The 18,829-nt window shown below is 39.3% G+C and overlaps 1 protein-coding gene across 1 annotated transcript in view; it reads right to left on the bottom strand.

The window, feature by feature from the left end:
* LOC121648229 (plasma membrane calcium-transporting ATPase 1-like) overlaps window positions 1-18,609 on the bottom strand; it is a 42,328-nt gene extending 23,719 nt beyond the window's left edge. Inside the window, exons 1-5 of the mRNA XM_041998240.1 lie at window positions 18,414-18,609; window positions 12,171-12,368; window positions 5,673-5,930; window positions 3,919-4,044; window positions 3,338-3,514 (exon numbers count right to left, since the gene is read on the bottom strand). Of these exons, the coding sequence (XP_041854174.1) occupies window positions 3,338-3,514; window positions 3,919-4,044; window positions 5,673-5,930; window positions 12,171-12,368; window positions 18,414-18,609 (955 nt within the window). The remainder of the gene's footprint in view (window positions 1-3,337; window positions 3,515-3,918; window positions 4,045-5,672; window positions 5,931-12,170; window positions 12,369-18,413) is intronic.
* Between the last annotated feature and the right edge of the window lie 220 nt (window positions 18,610-18,829).

Genomic DNA, 18,829 nt, shown 5'->3' with positions numbered 1-18,829 from the left:
CACATATATCTGATCTCCTGCACATTGCTGCTCCGGTCCGTTCTCTTGGCTCCTCCTCCTCTCTCCAGCTTCTTGTCCCCCCAGCCCATCTCGTCAATATGGGGAGCCGAGCATTCAGCTACTCTGCACCCCATCTCTGGAACTCTCTTCCCCCTAAAATCCGCACCATAGACTCTCTTCCTCTCTTCAAATCACAACTCAAAACACATTTGTTCAGACAGTCCTACGTCATCTAGTCACTCTCCATCTTTATGTTGTCCTTCGTTCGGTTTTCTTTTGTACTTATTGTTTTTAACCGTTTTAATGTTTGTTTTTGTACTTATTGTTTTTAACCGTTTTAATGTTTGTTTTGTACTTATTGTTTTTAACCGTTTTGATGTTTGTTTTGTACTTATTGTTTTTAACCGTTTTAATGTTTGTTTTGTACTTATTGTTTTTAACCGTTTTGATGTTTGTTTTGTACTTATTGTTTTTAACCGTTTTAATGTTTGTTTTTGTACTTATTGTTTTTAACCGTTTTGATGTTTGTTTTGTACTTATTGTTTTTAACCGTTTTAATGTTTGTTTTGTACTTATTGTTTTTAACCATTTTAAAGTTTGTTTTGTACTTATTGTTTTTAACCGTTTTAATGTTTGTTTTGTACTTATTGTTTTTAACCATTTTAAAGTTTGTTTTTTTACTTATTGTTTTTAACCGTTTTAAAGTTTGTTTTTGTACTTGTTGTTTTTAACCGTTTTAATGTTTCTTTTGTACTTATTGTTTTTAACCGTTTTAATGTTTGTTTTGTACTTATTGTTTTTAACCGTTTTAATGTTTGTTTTTTTACTTATTGTTTTTAACCGTTTTAATGTTTGTTTTGTACTTATTGTTTTTAACCGTTTTGATGTTTTTTTTGTACTTATTGTTTTTAACCGTTTTAATGTTTGTTTTGTACTTATTGTTTTTAACCGTTTTAATGTTTGTTTTGTACTTATTGTTTTTAACCGTTTTGATGTTTGTTTTGTACTTATTGTTTTTAACCGTTTTAATGTTTGTTTTGTACTTATTGTTTTTAACCGTTTTAAAGTTTGTTTTTTTACTTATTGTTTTTAACCATTTTAATGTTTGTTTTTGTACTTGTTGTTTTTAACCGTTTTAATGTTTCTTTTGTACTTATTGTTTTTAACCGTTTTAATGTTTGTTTTGTACTTATTGTTTTTAACCGTTTTAATGTTTGTGTTGTACTTATTGTTTTTAACCGTTTTAATGTTTGTTTTTGTACTTATTGTTTTTAACCGTTTTAATGTTTGTTTTGTACTTATTGTTTTTAACCGTTTTGATGTTTGTTTTGTACTTATTGTTTTTAACCGTTTTAATGTTTGTTTTGTACTTATTGTTTTTAACCGTTTTAATGTTTGTTTTGTACTTATTGTTTTTAACCGTTTTAATGTTTGTTTTGTACTTATTGTTTTTAACCGTTTTAATGTTTGTTTTGTACTTATTGTTTTTAACCGTTTTAATGTTTGTTTTGTACTTATTGTTTTTAACCGTTTTAATGTTTGTTTTGTACTTATTGTTTTTAACCGTTTTGATGTTTGTTTTGTACTTATTGTTTTTAACCGTTTTAATGTTTGTTTTGTACTTATTGTTTTTAACCGTTTTGATGTTTGTTTTGTACTTATTGTTTTTAACCGTTTTGATGTTTGTTTTGTACTTATTGTTTTTAACCGTTTTAATGTTTGTTTTGTACTTATTGTTTTTAACCGTTTTAATGTTTGTTTTGTACTTATTGTTTTTAACCGTTTTAATGTTTGTTTTGTACTTATTGTTTTTAACCGTTTTAATGTTTGTTTTGTACTTATTGTTTTTAACCGTTTTAATGTTTGTTTTGTACTTATTGTTTTTAACCGTTTTAATGTTTCTTTTGTACTTATTGTTTTTAACCGTTTTAATGTTTGTTTTGTACTTATTGTTTTTAACCGTTTTAATGTTTGTTTTTTTACTTATTGTTTTTAACCGTTTTGATGTTTGTTTTGTACTTATTGTTTTTAATCGTTTTAATGTTTGTTTTGTACTTATTGTTTTTAACCGTTTTGATGTTTGTTTTGTACTTATTGTTTTTAACCGTTTTAATGTTTGTTTTTGTACTTATTGTTTTTAACCGTTTTAATGTTTGTTTTGTACTTATTGTTTTTAACCGTTTTGATGTTTGTTTTGTACTTATTGTTTTTAACCGTTTTAATGTTTGTTTTGTACTTATTGTTTTTAACCGTTTTGATGTTTGTTTTGTACTTATTGTTTTTAACCGTTTTAAAGTTTGTTTTGTACTTATTGTTTTTAACCGTTTTGATGTTTGTTTTGTACTTATTGTTTTTAACCGTTTTAATGTTTGTTTTGTACTTATTGTTTTTAACCGTTTTGATGTTTGTTTTGTACTTATTGTTTTTAACCGTTTTAATGTTTGTTTTGTACTTATTGTTTTTAACCATTTTGATGTTTGTTTTGTACTTATTGTTTTTAACCGTTTTAATGTTTGTTTTGTACTTATTGTTTTTAACCGTTTTGATGTTTGTTTTGTACTTATTGTTTTTAACCTTTTTGATGTTTGTTTTGTACTTATTGTTTTTAACCGTTTTAATGTTTGTTTTGTACTTATTGTTTTTAACCGTTTTAATGTTTGTTTTGTACTTATTGTTTTTAACCGTTTTAATGTTTGTTTTGTACTTATTGTTTTTAACCGTTTTAATGTTTGTTTTGTACTTATTGTTTTTAACCGTTTTAATGTTTGTTTTGTACTTATTGTTTTTAACCGTTTTAATGTTTGTTTTGTACTTATTGTTTTTAACCGTTTTAAAGTTTGTTTTTTTACTTATTGTTTTTAACCGTTTTAATGTTTGTTTTTGTACTTGTTGTTTTTAACCGTTTTAATGTTTCTTTTGTACTTATTGTTTTTAACCGTTTTAATGTTTGTTTTGTACTTATTGTTTTTAACCGTTTTAATGTTTGTGTTGTACTTATTGTTTTTAACCGTTTTAATGTTTGTTTTGTACTCATTGTTTTTAACCGTTTTAATGTTTGTTTTGTACTTATTGTTTTTTAACCGTTTTAATGTTTGTGTTGTACAGTGTCCTTGGGTGTTTTGAAAGGCGCTTTTGAATAAAATATATTATTATTATTATGGGTGTGCATGTGCTGGTGTTTGTATTTGCAGTATTTTGATGGCATGAAAAGTACAGCAGCATATTATAAGATTTTGCCACTGGTGCATTACAAACGTCTTTTTATTTCCTTCAGCCCATTAGACCATTAATGGTCAGACAACAGAGTAAGACACACCAGAACAGAACCTGAACTTACTCTTTTTGTCCTTTTTCTCCTTGTTTTTCTTCTCCTCTTTTTTCTTCTCCTTTTTGTCCTCGCCGTCACCCTCGCCTTCTTCACTAGCACCAAGCAGCGTGAAGATGATCCCAGTCTGAGAGTTTACACCAACAGCAGTGACAACCATCTTACCAGAGCCCTCCATCACATGGGTACCTGAGGAGGAGGAGGGGGAGGAGGAGGTGAGAAGTGCTCCCATTTTACCTGCAAAATATGATGCATCTTGTACCCATGACACGGTGTCTTCTTTGACAGAGACAAAGTGGGAGGATGTGTAATGAAATCAAACCTGACAATGGGTCAATTGTCACCCGGAGGTCAGTGCTCTCCAGGAATGACTGCACACAGAAAGTGTCTGGCTCAAGTACCCTAATAGTATAAAAGAGTTACAGACCCATTGATGCTCCTAAAATGACCCTACTGTAGGTGTGAAAACTCAAAGCTTTAATTCAGCTGTGGAAAATCAGCAGCAGAAAGTGGCTGGTAAGTGCAGATAATAACGCGACAGGTCACGCTGAACTTGGCTCTGACTTGGGGGAAAATGGAGCAGAATAATGCACCTGAGAGCAACATGGGGTCCTTGTCAAGAGTCTTCTTGACATGATCCGACTCTCCAGTCAGGGAGCTTTCGTCAATCTTCAGATCGTTGCCCTGAATGAGGACTCCGTCTGCAGGAAGGAGGTCACCTGGGACAGCAACACAGAGGTAATAAAGGTTCATCAAGTCATTATGGGACATGATTATGTCATCTGCCTGCTATAACTAAAGGATGTAACCGGAGCAGGATTATTAAAGATATTTTATCTTTTTCTCAAGAAAAACAAGGCAGTTGTGTTCATTTTTAAAATCTTACACTGTTTTCTGTTCATCTCCACAGATGCAATATCACAATTTACAGTAATAATGTAGGAAATGTTCTGATGATAACACCTAAAAATATTAAAATGTCATATTTACCAGTATCACCATTATCAAAGCTGAGAATAGACTCATCTCTGATCTTATTAATTCAAGTATGAGCAAGATTATGTTTTCTAAAGGAAATCAGTAAACCAAGACTGCAGCTGATGTCTGTTTTTCTATTCTTAAATAAAGACTAAAGTCTTCATTACATTAAAAAATATCATAATATCATGAATGAATGAATGAATGAATGAATGAATGAATGAATGAATGAATGAATGAATGGATGGATTTATTGTCATTGAACAACAATTGCATCAGCAATCATTGGCAATGATTTTTTTAAATCCCAGGCTCTCCTACCAAAGCTGAAAAGAATATAAACCACAATAAAAATAGTCAAACACAAAAAGCAAGAATACTACAAATAAGTTATACAGTAAAATATATAATAAGCAGTAAGAAGATGTTGTTATTATTGATAGGTTCAACATAATGTACACAAACCCTTTAAGGAAGTTGGAAAATGCATGAATGTATGTCATATATGAAAAATATAATGTTTTTAAATATAGAAATTAGGGGTTGGACTCAATAAAAAAATGATCTAAATAATTAAAGAAAGGCTTTGTAATTTATTAATCTTGATTTATCGCATTTAATCATATTACAACAGTTGCCCCAAAAACGACCTTTCTTACTTTAACTGGATTTTAGTGGACGACTGAATCAAATAATAAACACAGACATTAATATTGTAAACCCAAGCTCTAGTAATGTCTGGAAAAATGCATTTAATTGCATTTTAATTCAATACAGTAGAAAAGGAAATAACTGAACAGCTCTGAAGTTAAAGTTCTATTTTATGTACTTTGTTCTTTAATTCAAACTTTTCCTTGCTGAGGCCCCAAAAACAGGATTAGCTGGAGACCCCCAAACCTACAGACAACGCTACAAAATATGTAAAGAAACATCACCCTATTTTCTTACTTTTATTCACTATTCAATAAGTATTACATTTGTTTAGCATAAGAAAATTAACAACAAAAAAGAACTGTATATTCCCACTGAATCATAAACCTTTCAACAAACTGTTGACAGATAGGAACAGAGCAAAAGAAATTAAACTTCTCGTGTGCATGCATGCATGTGTGTGTGTGTGTGTGTGTGTGTGCGTGTGTGTGTTTCTGGAAGTGACAGATTACAATAGTGAGACACTAGAGTCTCCAGACAGAGGAGGTATTTGGGCCATTTTTCTGTACAATTCTTAGGTTTTTTTAGCAGCAGCATCCTCCTCAGTGGAGCTGTTGGTCTGCTCTTTTGGTCTATTAGTTAAACTATTATTAACTAATAGTTAGGTCTCAATACACATCCTTTGACCACTGCACAGTTCAGTGGTGGGTTTTCTTACCATATTTGACTTGTGCAATGTCTCCAACAACCATCTCAGACACTTTGATCTGGATCACCTGACCCCCTCGGACCACGGTGAACTTCTGCTCCTGCTCAATGCGGCTCTGGAGACCCCGAAACTGCTTCTCTTTGCTCCAGTCATTAAAGGCCGTCACCAGCACCACACACACCACAGACAGGAGGATGGCAGCGCCTTCAATCCAGCCCGTCTCTGCCTCACCCTCCTCCTCCACACCACCAGCTGCATTGCCACAGTCTGGAACAACAAGCATGAACTGATGCAGACTTATAGATTTAATTCAATACTGGTAACATGTTTGTGCCATAAAAAGACCCTCATAGAAAATAAACAGATGGTGTGAGTGGTTTCCTCCCTAATCTTTAAAGTCAGACTTGGCTTAAAACTAATGCCATTTATTTATTCTAGTGATTAAATTACTGTAGACTGTGTCACGTCCCCTGGCCTCTGGCCTGGACATGTATGAGAATAAATGCTGCATATCCTGCAACCCTGCTCCCGGCCGGCGAGACCACCTTCTTTCCCTCCTGTACGGTGATTGGCTGCCTTCGGTTCCACCTGCTCAGCGGAGACCCACCCCATCCTCCTTACAGGACACCTCCGCCACACTGCTTCCTCCTCGGCGACCAACCAACGGGAGTACCGGTCCTTAAAAGGGAGGCGGCGACGGTGATCAGGGCAGCTGTGTTCCTCAGGCCCACAGCTCGCCAGTTTGGGACTTGCATTTGAAGTGGCTGGTTGATTTACCCATAGCGGTTTATAAGAGCATTTTTCTTCCCTTTAGTTAAGACACCTGAGTGGTTGGTTATATTGAGATTCTGCGCTCGTTCTCTCTTTAGTTTGTGTATTTTGGTTTAGCAGACATCTTTTGTTGAGTTAACTGTATGTTAGATTTGGTTTAAGTACATAGCTCCATTTTGAATAGTTGTAAGAGCAATATTTTGGTTTATAGGGAACTTCTTGAGTTAGTGTTTGTTGTTTGGCTTATTGTTTACCTCGATTGAGGACACGCTGAGTTAATTAAGTTTCTTTTGTTGTAATTGATGGCCTTAAGTGCCCTGATTTATGTTGAACCCGTTTTTGTTTTGTAAATAAATAATTGTTAATATCTTATATTTTGTCCTATTTCCTTTGTTGACGACCCTATCACCCCTGGTTCTAAAAGGGGTCGTAACAAAGTGGGGGCACGTCCGGGAGCTTTTTTGTTTTTTGTATATTTGTGGGAGAGCGCATACTCTCAATTGTTTAGTTTAGTGGATTCTGAGCTGCGGAAGTACTTGGCTGACCTCAATATGGCTCCGTTTGATCTAGAGGAATTTAAGGAGGATCCAACCCTAGATCGTGTAAATCAGTGCCGGAAAGATGATTTGACTGTTCTGGCTGATTGTTATGACATCCCTGTTGGTAAAAAGATGTTGAAGCGTGAGTTGAGGGAGTTGATTGTGGCTGGACTAATCGAAAGAGGCGTTCTGCGTGGTGTTGTGGCTGACTCTGCCGTGTTGCCTGCGGAGGCAGGTCCGTCTGAGGAGGCGGGACCTAGCAACGCTGAGCTTGAGTGTCAATTGGGCACAGCTGGTGGTGAGGAATCAACTCCGGAGGGTGAGGATAGGAAGACTCCACCTGTCACTCTCCCCAGGTTTGATCCGCTCATCTTAGAAGGTAGCTCAGTTTCCTCCCGGCTTGATGCCAGGTTGAGGGTACAACTGGAAAGGCTACGGCTGGAACATCAGCACAAGATGCAGCTCGAGATCCGCCGTATGGAGATCGAGGCTGATACGCAGGTTCGAATACGCCGTCTAGAGCTGGAAGCTCAGTCCCAGTCCACTTTAACAGCCCCTGATGTCCCTACAGGCTCGTCGGGTGGCTCAGACCTCTCTCACCCCTTTGACATCTCCAAATTTATTCCCTTTGTTCCTGCCTTTGGGGATGGTGAGGTTGACTGCTACTTTGCAGCTTTTGAAAAGATAGCCATAACTTTGGGGTGGCCTCAAGAATGGTGGGCCCTGCTTGTGCAGTGCAGACTGAAAGGGAAGGCTCAAGAGGTAGTAGCAGCGCTCCCTCTTTTGGACAGCCAGCGCTACGACAGGGTGAAGGCTGCGGTCTTAAAAGCTTATGAACTGGTACCTGAAGCCTACCGCCAGAAATTCAGGAATTATCAGAAAAAGCAGTCCCAAACCTTTGTAGAGTTTGCACGAGAAAAGAGTAGTCTCTTAGACCGTTGGTGCTCCTCTGCTGGTGTAAGCAGGATGGAGTTGTTTCGTGAATTAATTCTATTAGAAGAATTTAAGAAGCAACTACCAGAAAGCGTAGTTATTTATTTAAATGAGCAGCGTGTGAATACGTTGTCGGCGGCTGCCATCATAGCTGATGAGTATGTACTAACTCATAAGACTGTGTTTAAACCCGTTGGTGATACCACGGCTGGAAGAATAATGAAGTCGGTTAACCCTCGCGTTCTGGATGAACGAGAGTGTTATTATTGTCATAGACCAGGGCATTTGGTAAGCAACTGCCTGAAACTGAGAAACAAACAAGGACAGTCTCCTCCGAAAAGAAAGGGAGTCGGATTTGTCAAAAGCAGAAAAACGGGAAAGGAGGCTGATGCAGCTCTGGACCCCTGTTTTGCTCCGTTTATCACGGATGGTGTTGTGGCGCTATCTGGGAATGTGGTCGATCAAGTGACTGTCAAAGTGTTACGGGATACGGGAGCTTCCCAAACGCTCATCCGAGCAGATGCTCTACCCTTTTCTGACAACTCATATGCAGGGTATAAAGTCATGCTGCGTGGAGTGGAGATGGGTTATGTGCCCCGACCTGTGCATTTTGTACACATAAAAACAAATGTAGTTACTGGCGTTTTTCCAATGGCTGTCTGTGATGTGTTGCCCATTGATAACGTCTCAGTTCTCTTAGGGAATGATCTTGCAGGAGGCCGAGTCCTACCTGCGTTGGAGGTGATGGATGCCCCTGTGGTTCAGCCACCTATCTGTGTGGTAACCCGTGCTCAGTCACGCAAAAACACGAATTCGGATGATAATGATGATGATGATGATGTCGATTTGGCTAATAGTTTTCTTGCTGACTCTTTTACAGATGAAGGGAAATGGAGAGGAGAGGCAGGGGAAAAGAACACCATTCCTGAAGTAAAAGCTCAGGAGGGTAGGCTGTACCCCGCCGCTTCTCCACTACCCCTTTCCTGGTCAGGTCTGTGTGCGGCGCAGAGGAAGGATCCCACGCTACAACAGTGTTTCAAGAAAGTGGTAAGTGCTGAGGAGTTAGCTGCAGTCAACAGTAGGTATTTTATTAGCAATGACGTGCTTATGCGATGTTGGTGCCCGGTTGCAATTCCGGGAGAGGACTGGAATGTGGGTGAGCAAATTGTGGTCCCAGCGCCGCTCCGACAGCACGTATTACGGTTAGCTCATGACGATCATTGGTCCGGTCATATGGGGGTGAACAAAACCTACAAGCGTGTGTTGAGACATTTCTTTTGGCCTGGGGTAAAGAGAGATGTAGTACGCTATATTAAAAGCTGTCATGTGTGTCAGATCACCGGAAAGCCTAATCAGCAAATTCCTTGTGCCCCGTTACACCCAATACCGGTAGTTAGCGAACCTTTTGAGCGGTTAATCATAGACTGTGTAGGTCCTTTGCCACGAACCAAAACAGGTAACTGTTTCCTGCTGACACTGATGTGTGCTACCACCAGATATCCGGAGGCTATACCTTTGCGCCGGATAACTGCCAAAGCGGTAACCAACGCTTTATTGAAATTCTTTTCCACCTTTGGGTTGCCGAGACTAGTGCAGACCGATCAGGGTAGCAACTTTACCTCAAGGCTATTTAAACAGGTCTTAACAGACCTGCAGATTAAACACGTTACCAGCACAGCTTATCATCCAGAAAGCCAGGGAGCACTGGAAAGGTGGCATCAGACAATTAAATCGATGTTACAAAAGTATTGTTTAGAGAACACCAGAAACTGGGATGAAGGCATCCCTTTTGTGGTCTTTGCTGCGTGAGAGGCACCCCAAGAATCACTTGGATATAGTCCAGCAGAACTTATATTTGGCTACTCGCTGCGGGAACCGTTAAAGGTTTTAAAAGAAACTCTCTTAGATAGTGATCTCTCGCCCGACACGAACGTATGCAAATATGTGAATTCCTTCCGAGCTAGGCTAAAGAAAGCTCGCAGCTTTGCGTCAGATGCATTGAAAGTCGCTCAAGCAAAGATGAAGCGATATTATGACAGGAAGGCTGTAGTGCGACACTTTACTGACGGTGATTTGGTTTTAGCCATACTTCCAATCGCAGGAAATGCGTTAGAAGCACGATTTTCGGGACCGTATAGAATTAAGAAACGTTTGTCAGAAACGAACTATGTAATCGCTACGCCGGAAAGAAGACGCAAAACTAGGACATGCCATATAAATATGTTAAAGGCGTATGTATCCCATGATGTGCCGGTTAATGCAGAACGCACTAGTAAGTTGCCAGATCCGGTCATTCCGGAAGTACAGTGTGGTGTCATAATAAGAGACCAGGAAGTCGCTCCTGTCGAACGGCAGTGGTCGGAAACTCTCACTGCGAAACTCACTCCTCGGCTATGTAACTCCGAGATGTTACAGCAACTTCCGCGTACCTTAGACTATCTTTCACAAGACCAGAAATCTGAGTTGCTCGCATTAGTTTGAAGGTTTCCTCAGTTATTTCAGGACATCCCGACCCGAACCAGTGTCATCACACATGATATCGATGTAGGGAATAACAGGCCTACCAAACAGCACCCCTACAGGTGTAGTGTACCAAAACGACACTTAATGGCTCAGGAAACCGATTATTTGGTTCAACACGGCTTTGCCAGTCAAAGTAAAAGTCCATGGAGTTCGCCTTGCCTAGCCGAGAATAAACCGGATGGATCCCCTCGCTTTATTACAGATTATAGAAAAGTAAACGCCCTAACAGTAATAGATGCATATCCGATGCCGAGAGTGGATGACTGTGTAGACGCCATCGGATCGGCTCAGTTTGTGACCAGGCTAGATCTGTTAAAAGGCTATTGGCAAGTCCCTTTAACAGACAGAGCTTCAGAAATTTCCGCGTTTGTAACACCTGACAGATTCCTACAATACACTGTGATGGCGTTTGGAATGTGCAATGCACCGGTAACATTTCAGCGTCTAGTCAACACCCTGTTTTCTGATCTTCCCTACTGTACCGCCTATCTGGATGATGTGGTAGTGTTTTCGGATACCTGGGAAGCACATCTGTCGGCGTTAGGAGAAATATTTACACGGCTAGAGAAAGCCAACTTAACCTTAAACCTTGCTAAATGCGAGTTCGGTAAGGCCACTGTTTCCTATCTTGGGAGACAAGTTGGACAAGGACAGGTGAATCCTTTTGAGGCAAAAGTAGAAGTCATTGATAAGTTCCCACGCCCAGTGGATAGGAAATCACTCCGCCGTTTTTTGGGTATGACGGGGTACTACAGGAATTTCTGCAGGAATTTTGCTACGGTTGTCGCACCCTTGACTGCTTTAGTAAGTCCAAAACAAACATTTAAGTGGACCGACGAATGCCAACACGCGTTCGCTAGTGCAAAGGCGCTTCTCAGACATGCTCCAGTGCTTGCCGCCCCGGATCTCACGCGACCATTTAAGCTCGAGATAGATGCAAGTGCTGTGGGAGCGGGAGCTGTTCTTCTGCAATCTGATCACAATGGAATTGATCACCCCGTTGGGTTCTACTCGCGGAAGTTCAACCGGGCCCAAATGCATTATTCAACCATCGAGAAGGAAACGCTGTCACTGTTGCTGGCTCTGCAGCATTTTGCTGTATATGTGGGCTCTTCTTCTGTGCCGACCATAGTATATACGGATCACAACCCGTTAACATTCTTATCCCGAATGTATAATCAAAACCAGAGACTTATGCGATGGGCCCTCATAGTCCAAGAGTACGCCGTTTTTGTTTTGTAAATAAATAATTGTTAATATCTTATATTTTGTCCTATTTGTTTTGTTGACGACCCTATCACCCCTGGTTCTAAAAGGGGTCGTAACACTGGAGCACACAAGGCATTCTTATAAACAATTACTGGAAAAGGATTGGCAGTGAAACTATGAATGCATGTTTTATCATAAACTTTAAAAAGAGTTTGATCCATTCTATCTAGATTTTGGACCTCTAGATGAGTGGAGGTGCTGATGTCTGGGCTGTTAAGGCAGGTAAGCTAACATTGCATATAACTTTGCAGAAGCTGTGGATAGAAATACATTTTTCATATTAGTGTTAATGGGAAAAACATAGAAGCCTTAAAAAACTGGGAACCTCTGTCCTTCAAATGATCGAAGCACCTGACAGCTCCACCATAACTCATCAGGCATCAGGTTAGAAGTAGAAGTCTCTGAAAGGTTTTATCAGTGTACAAGTTTAATAAGAGCACATAGAGATAAAAAGATTTAAAAAGCTACTTACTCTGTCTTTCGGCATCTGGTGGACTGTAGAATGAAAGGCCTAGTGAAATAATGGCTGCCACCTCTAGGATGATGAGTGTGACATCCTGCAGGGCTTCCCACACTAACTGCAGAAAGGTTTTTGGCTTTTTAGGAGGAATAATGTTCTGTCCAAACTCTTGTTTCCTTCTGTCGATGTCTTCTGAATTTCCCTCCAGACCTGTAGCAGGACACACAGAAAAGAAAATGTCACTCCAGTAAACTGGGATGATTTGCTGCTGAAACATAAAGCCCAACTGACCTCATAATAAGACACACATTCAGTATGTAGATCTTTTTGCCAACTTTGTTTACACCCCCTCTGACCTTTAAGTACATCAGCTAAAATCTGAGCTAAATGTGTGAAAAACACATGAAACGTGTATGTCCACACAACTAGCATCTAATTATCCTTCTGCCATCTAGCTAGCTAGCTTATGTAGCCTCTATCCTGGATGACAGAGTTTAGAATAACTCAGGTTATGTATTTACATATCTTAGAAATTATGGGATGAAGATGAGGATTCATTTTGTCAAAAGCCAAGTTGAAGACAAGTACACAAGATGCTAAAAAGCTTTCCACGTGAACTGTAAATGGTGGAGTGGGCTGATTTTTTCCCTTTTCACACTGATGGAGAGTTAAAGAGCACCAACCCCCACACCACTGTTACTGCTGAATATGGCTGAAATGGCTTTCTTCATTCTCCAATCCCACCAACATCTCGTGCTACAATATCAGCAACAGGATGTCGCCAATTTTGATTAAGATTCAGATTATAATTCCCTTCATTTATCCCTATCGGGGAATTGTTTAATGAATGTAAAGGTTTGTTTTTTTTTGTTGTTTTTTTTTTTTCTCGTGTTGAGTGTATTTGTAAGCACTTGGACTAAACTAATCAGGATCTCTCTCTACCTTTTCTACTACCTGGGTCTACCACTGGGCCCTGAATCGATCTGTGGCACTGTAAGTGACTGCTCTACATCAGATGGCTTTTGTATTTTAAGAGACCAGGTCACTGCAAGTCCAGTCACTCACCTTGGTCGCTCCTGGAGAGGTTTTTATTGCATGCATGCTTTAAATAATGGTTGTAGCTTTTTATAACTTGCTCTTATTGACAACTGACTCCACTTTTATTTTCTTCTCTTTTATAGCGTTCCTCTCTAAAGCCCCGACTTTCCTCGTATTACATATTATTAAAGATAAAGTATGAGGATTCTGACATCTGTTTTGTTCAGTTGGACAAACTCAAATATTACCTTTCTTGTCACTATTTTGCAAATCATATTCTCGTGTTTTATTTTTTCATTATTGTTTGAATAGTTAATTAATGTATCTGTATGACAGTTTATTGCTGCTATACACAAAGTTTAAAAAGCATTATGTAACTTTCTGACACCAAGGCAGAGAAACCACACATAGCACCACATGCCAGCAAATGGATGTCAATGCTCTCACAGTTTTGAATACGTAACTGGGCTGATTGATTAAAGAAATGCAAGCGGACACTACTGGAGGAAGAGAGAAAAAGAAAAGAGAAAGTGACAGGGGAAGAGAAGAGACAAGAGTCAACAATGAACTGACTTCTTCTGGCTGGAGAGGTCTCCGAGTACAGGTAGGTTGTAAGGTGGATGCTAAAATAAACCGTTGTTAGAAGAAGCCTTACTGAACAGATCTGCTAAGGTTAAGTAGTGCTTCTTCAAAGAGACAGAAGTTAAAATGAAGTGTTCTGGAGAGATGTTGACAAAAAGGCACACTCACAATCTTCAGCATTACAAAACTAATGTTTTATTTGAACATTAAAGCCCCACTAATAAACTATAGCAGATTTTCTCACTGAGGCTCCCCCTAACAGCGTTAGTATCCTGTGTCTTCTCTGAACTCCCTCCAGCCAGTAAAAGTTGTTCTGATGTTGATTCTTGTTTAATCACTTGTCCTGTCACTTTCTCCATTTCTTTTCCTCCCTTTCTCTGACTGTGTCCTCTGGGGTTTCTTGCTGAATAAACTAGTGTGTTGATATCCAGTTTCTAGCATGTGACACAAAGTTGTAAAGCAGAATGTGGCTGAAAAATGATGCGTTGGGATGAGGAAAAAAAGTTAAGTGGGGTTTTTCAGCTTCATGAAACTGCAGGGCAACAGCAGCTCCAGGAATATACATAATGAATGTCAGTGTACCATCAAAACAATTTAGATGCACAGAGTTTAAAGGATGGAAACGACACGTCATTTCAGACTGAACATGGTCGCACTCTTACAATTCTCCTCAGCCTTGATGTGCAGACAGGTGTGCATGCTCACCAGCGGCCAGACACAGAGCATGTGTCTGAAAATATGTGGCATAAATATCAGGTAATAACCAGGCTTCACAGCTTACACTCCACCCCACCAACAAAACTGAGGTACCGATGTTTACAGCTGCCGTTCTCACCAACATCCACGCTCTATCATATCTAAAGAGCTGATAGTGTAGATCTAAACTGCAGCTGGATCTCAACCACACCTTTACCAAGCTCAGCTTCTGATTGGTTAGTAATGTGTTTGAGAGCAAAGCTGCGTTCCTTTCATACCATTGGTAGATGAACTCGACTTGACATTAGCACACACATCAAGTTATTATATTGTCTCTCCTTTTTCTTTCACAGCAAATACTCTGCACACCAGAGATCCGGCACAGTACTGCACTCAAGGTTTTTGTAGCATATTATGTTCACTCATCCTGACTATATTTTCACAAAGATTTCCTTTTAGGAAGTTTATCATGATTAAGAATCAAACAGCCAGGGTTGGGAAGCAATAACAGTTGGCATAAAATGCACACCAATCAATGTTTCTGCAATGTGATGAATTTTTCCACTTCTTTACACTATAAGGTTTGGAATTGTAACTGTATAATACAGATTATTTAATATAGTAGTACACATACTAGTATAGATAGTACATATTCTATAGTATATATTCTCCTCATAAAAATGCACATAGTATAAATTTAACCAATAGTCCATGGGGTGTTTTTAGACTCTTCCAGTCATCAGCAAGCTGAACAACATGGACAGGTTTCAAATGCAAGGACACAGAACGCACTCAAAAATATGAGGCAAAGAGTTTCCATGGAAACAGAAAAACAAGCTAAATATATGTTTTGAAATGTGTGCCCTCAATCAAAAGATACAGAAAAGATAAAACCACGTTTTAGCCCAAAATGGTTCATGGAACCTGTCCTCATTGTCAGAAATACATTTGATGGTGAGGATACCACCATCTTTGTTATGACCACCAAAATAAAATGTCAGAAACAACACGGTATAAATCCATCTGGATATTAGTCAAAGTCGTCTGTGGAAACATGTACAAATGCTTAAATTCTCTAGAAGACACATGTAAGCCAGGTTAAGCTGTTACTGGCCTCTGGAGCTAAATTAGTTCATTCTGCCGCACAGAGAATTTTTTTATCAGTTATTAGATGATAAACGTCTGAGCTCTGCAGCTGTGCACAAATGGGGCCTGCAGAATTTAAAATGTAAGACACATGTTTGATTTATTTAAAGAAATACATCTGAGTGACTGTTGACAGAGTTGCAGGTTGACAGGTTGTGGGATGTACGGTGGTGTCGCCGAAAATGTAGTGTCAACCCAAACTCTTTGAAACCAAAAAGCTGTGCCAAGCACATCATTGCAACGCCAAAGAAACTAAGAGGAAATATTTTAAATTCAACACTACTGAAGTCAGTAGTGCAAGCAGACAACACTGCCAAGCTCTAACTTAACTTAAACACCAGTAGGAATGGCTCGTTGTCCAGTGAGGTAATGAGGTCAATGAGAATACAACACAATTTAAGATTAACCTGATTTATGGCATTAAGTTACAATGTAGTTTAGGATTAGGCTTTGTGGGTTGTATCAAAATTAATTTCAACAAGATCGATTTCTCAAAAAAGTAAAACATGGTTTATCACAGCTGGTGTTTGTGTGTGGTGTTGTGTCAGGGAGCAGAGAGCAGGGCTAGTTTCCCCCCAGAGGAGAGCAACAACATGTCAGGACACACTCTCATCCCTTGAGAAACACTCCAGCTGCTGCCCGGCTGTGGCTGACTCTGTCAGCCTGGGCAGGTTTCTGACTCCAGCCTTGCTATTCATCTTTGTCTGAAAAAATGAAACTGTGCAGAGTGCTGTGCATTCAGGTGAGCGGGATTATGCTGAAAGTTCTGCGTCTGTCTCCAGCTGTCACCACAGAGACACACGGAGAAGTAAAGCAGCGAAATGGATTTTTCAGTGATTTCAAGCTGCTGCTGACATTTTACTTCTCTCTGCCAGCAGGAGTTGAACACTGAAGATGTTTACAGAGAGCTCACAAGATGGCCAGACTGAATGAATTAATGATGAGGAGAAAATGTCAAAGGACACACAAACGAGAACCAGACCACTAGGACATAATAAAAACACTGTGGTTCTGTATCAGAGCTGAAGTTTTGCATTCAAACTAATAATTCTTGTATGATTCACCAAGAACTCACTGATCTGATGCCAATACTTAATTCACTCAAATCTGAAACCTGTGGTGCAGCATGACCTCACTGAGAAAAAATGTTGGTCGTTTATGGTCCAATTTGTCTCAAAGCCCAGGTGGACAGATCCATTATAGTGTCTAAATCCGTCTGATCACTTGAAATGTAGTTTGAAATGTGTCTGAGTTCAATAAAATGAAATCCCCTGAAAAAGATTCAAAGAATTTCTCATGGGTTTCTATGGTAAGACTACGTCACAACACCAAATCAGCCTTGAAAGCAAGAAGAAAAGTTGCTTTGTCCTGCATATGAACACCTTCAATTTGAAGGTCTCCTCATAAAAATGCAGTATTTACAGACCGGAGCACATCGTGCTGCTTCATCTTGTCCTGAAGCCGACAGAGAGTAGAGCAGGATCAACATAGGTTCCAGGTCACGCTTGACTTTGACCACCACACACACTCAACAGTCCCTTAAGCCAGACTAAAGTACAGAATTAACCTAATATGTCCTCTGTTGGTTTAATGATGTCCTCGCCGGGGGGGTGAAGCCTGTGAGTCACCAGTCGAGTGGTCCACAACAATGTTACATGCATGCAATTACATGCAAAAGTTTGGGTACCCAAGGACAAACATTATTTAACTGTTAGAGAACAGAAGCAGAGCAGCAGTAATTTTTATAAAAAAATACATAAATAAATAAATGTTCCATAGCTTTGGAAACCTTTGGATCAATGCTGCAGAAACCAGCTAATTTATTGACATTTGCATCCTGAATTTGACCATTTTAAATTTATCACTTTATCCGTGTGAACATTTCCACACAGATGCTCAGTCAGAACCTCGTCATAACATTTTCAACGCTAACGTTGTGTTGATGCATCTCAAGCCAAACTGTGATCTTTTCCAAAGCCTGCTTGTGCACAGGACTCAACTTCTTTAAGAAGAAATATAGTTTATTGTCTTCAAACTCTTTGCTGCATGTGCTTCTCCAGCCCTACAGTGAACATTCAACTATCCTTGAAACACACTCCAGATGTTTCAGCAAACTATAGCTTACAAAATATCAACGTGAAGGAGATGTAATTTAAAGGTACAGTGTGTAAGAATTACTCACACATAGTGGTAAAGATGACTTGGCAAGCACATACACGTTTTCCTCTGTGAGTGGATCCAGTGGCCTCAGGTGCAGCGATGACTGCACTACAGGCAACTACTTCAGCACTGTGTGTATGTGAACTGTCTTCTTCTATGTGCCATTCAATGCATTACTTAATTACTTATCCCAAACAGTGCTCGAGCATCTATCAAACAAAGCTGGTACTGCAGCTTTAAAGCTCCAAGAGTTCTCACTTCACACAGAGTTGTTTGTCCATTCAGAGACACCGTAGTAAAAATGGTGGCACAGATATGGCAGCTGACACATATGTGGACCCATGGCAAGTAGATACAAAGGGATCATTCTGAGAGAATAAAAACACAATTATTTCAGTAAAGCGATAATATATCAATAGAAACACAGTTTCTAATGATATATATAATATTTTTTCTGTCATTGACCTTTGATTTTGTTACACTCTCCACCTTTAATGTGTCTAATTATGGATATAACTGACTGTCAGCCTGTCTGTGGCTGAGCTGAAGTTCAGTTTTAGAATCACATCTGCAGCATTCTGATGCTCCAAATCACTTTGTGAGGTCAGAAACAGGGTTTTGGGACATATTTACCTTCAACAGGTGACGTCCTCAGTCTGACACACAGTCCATTAACATCTCCGTAGCACTCCTGGATCCTGGTGATCGCCTCCGCTCCTCTTAGGTCCATGAGCGAGCGCAGCTCCTGCAGAGTGCAGCTGAACTCCGTCTCATGGTTGGCCTCACCACGACGTCCATGTTTGGACCCACGGAAAGAGTTTTTGGCCATGTCTCCTTTGTCACGGACTCAACAGAGGCCTTCCAGAAACACGTAGACTCAGTGGCAGGCCTGAGGAGCAGAACTAGCCTGACCAGGACTCTGTGACTGTAAGAGGAGAATTTTTAAAGGCTTCATCAGAACATGACCAAACCTGAGCAAGGGGAAAGGTAGAAATAATAATATAACTAAGCTAAAATGCTCAATATTGATGTCTATATTTATCATACCC

Source organism: Melanotaenia boesemani, chromosome 10, assembly GCF_017639745.1.
Source record: "Melanotaenia boesemani isolate fMelBoe1 chromosome 10, fMelBoe1.pri, whole genome shotgun sequence".
Classification (NCBI taxonomy): Eukaryota; Metazoa; Chordata; class Actinopteri; order Atheriniformes; family Melanotaeniidae; genus Melanotaenia; species Melanotaenia boesemani.
This window is presented reverse-complemented; position numbering and strand designations above follow the sequence as displayed.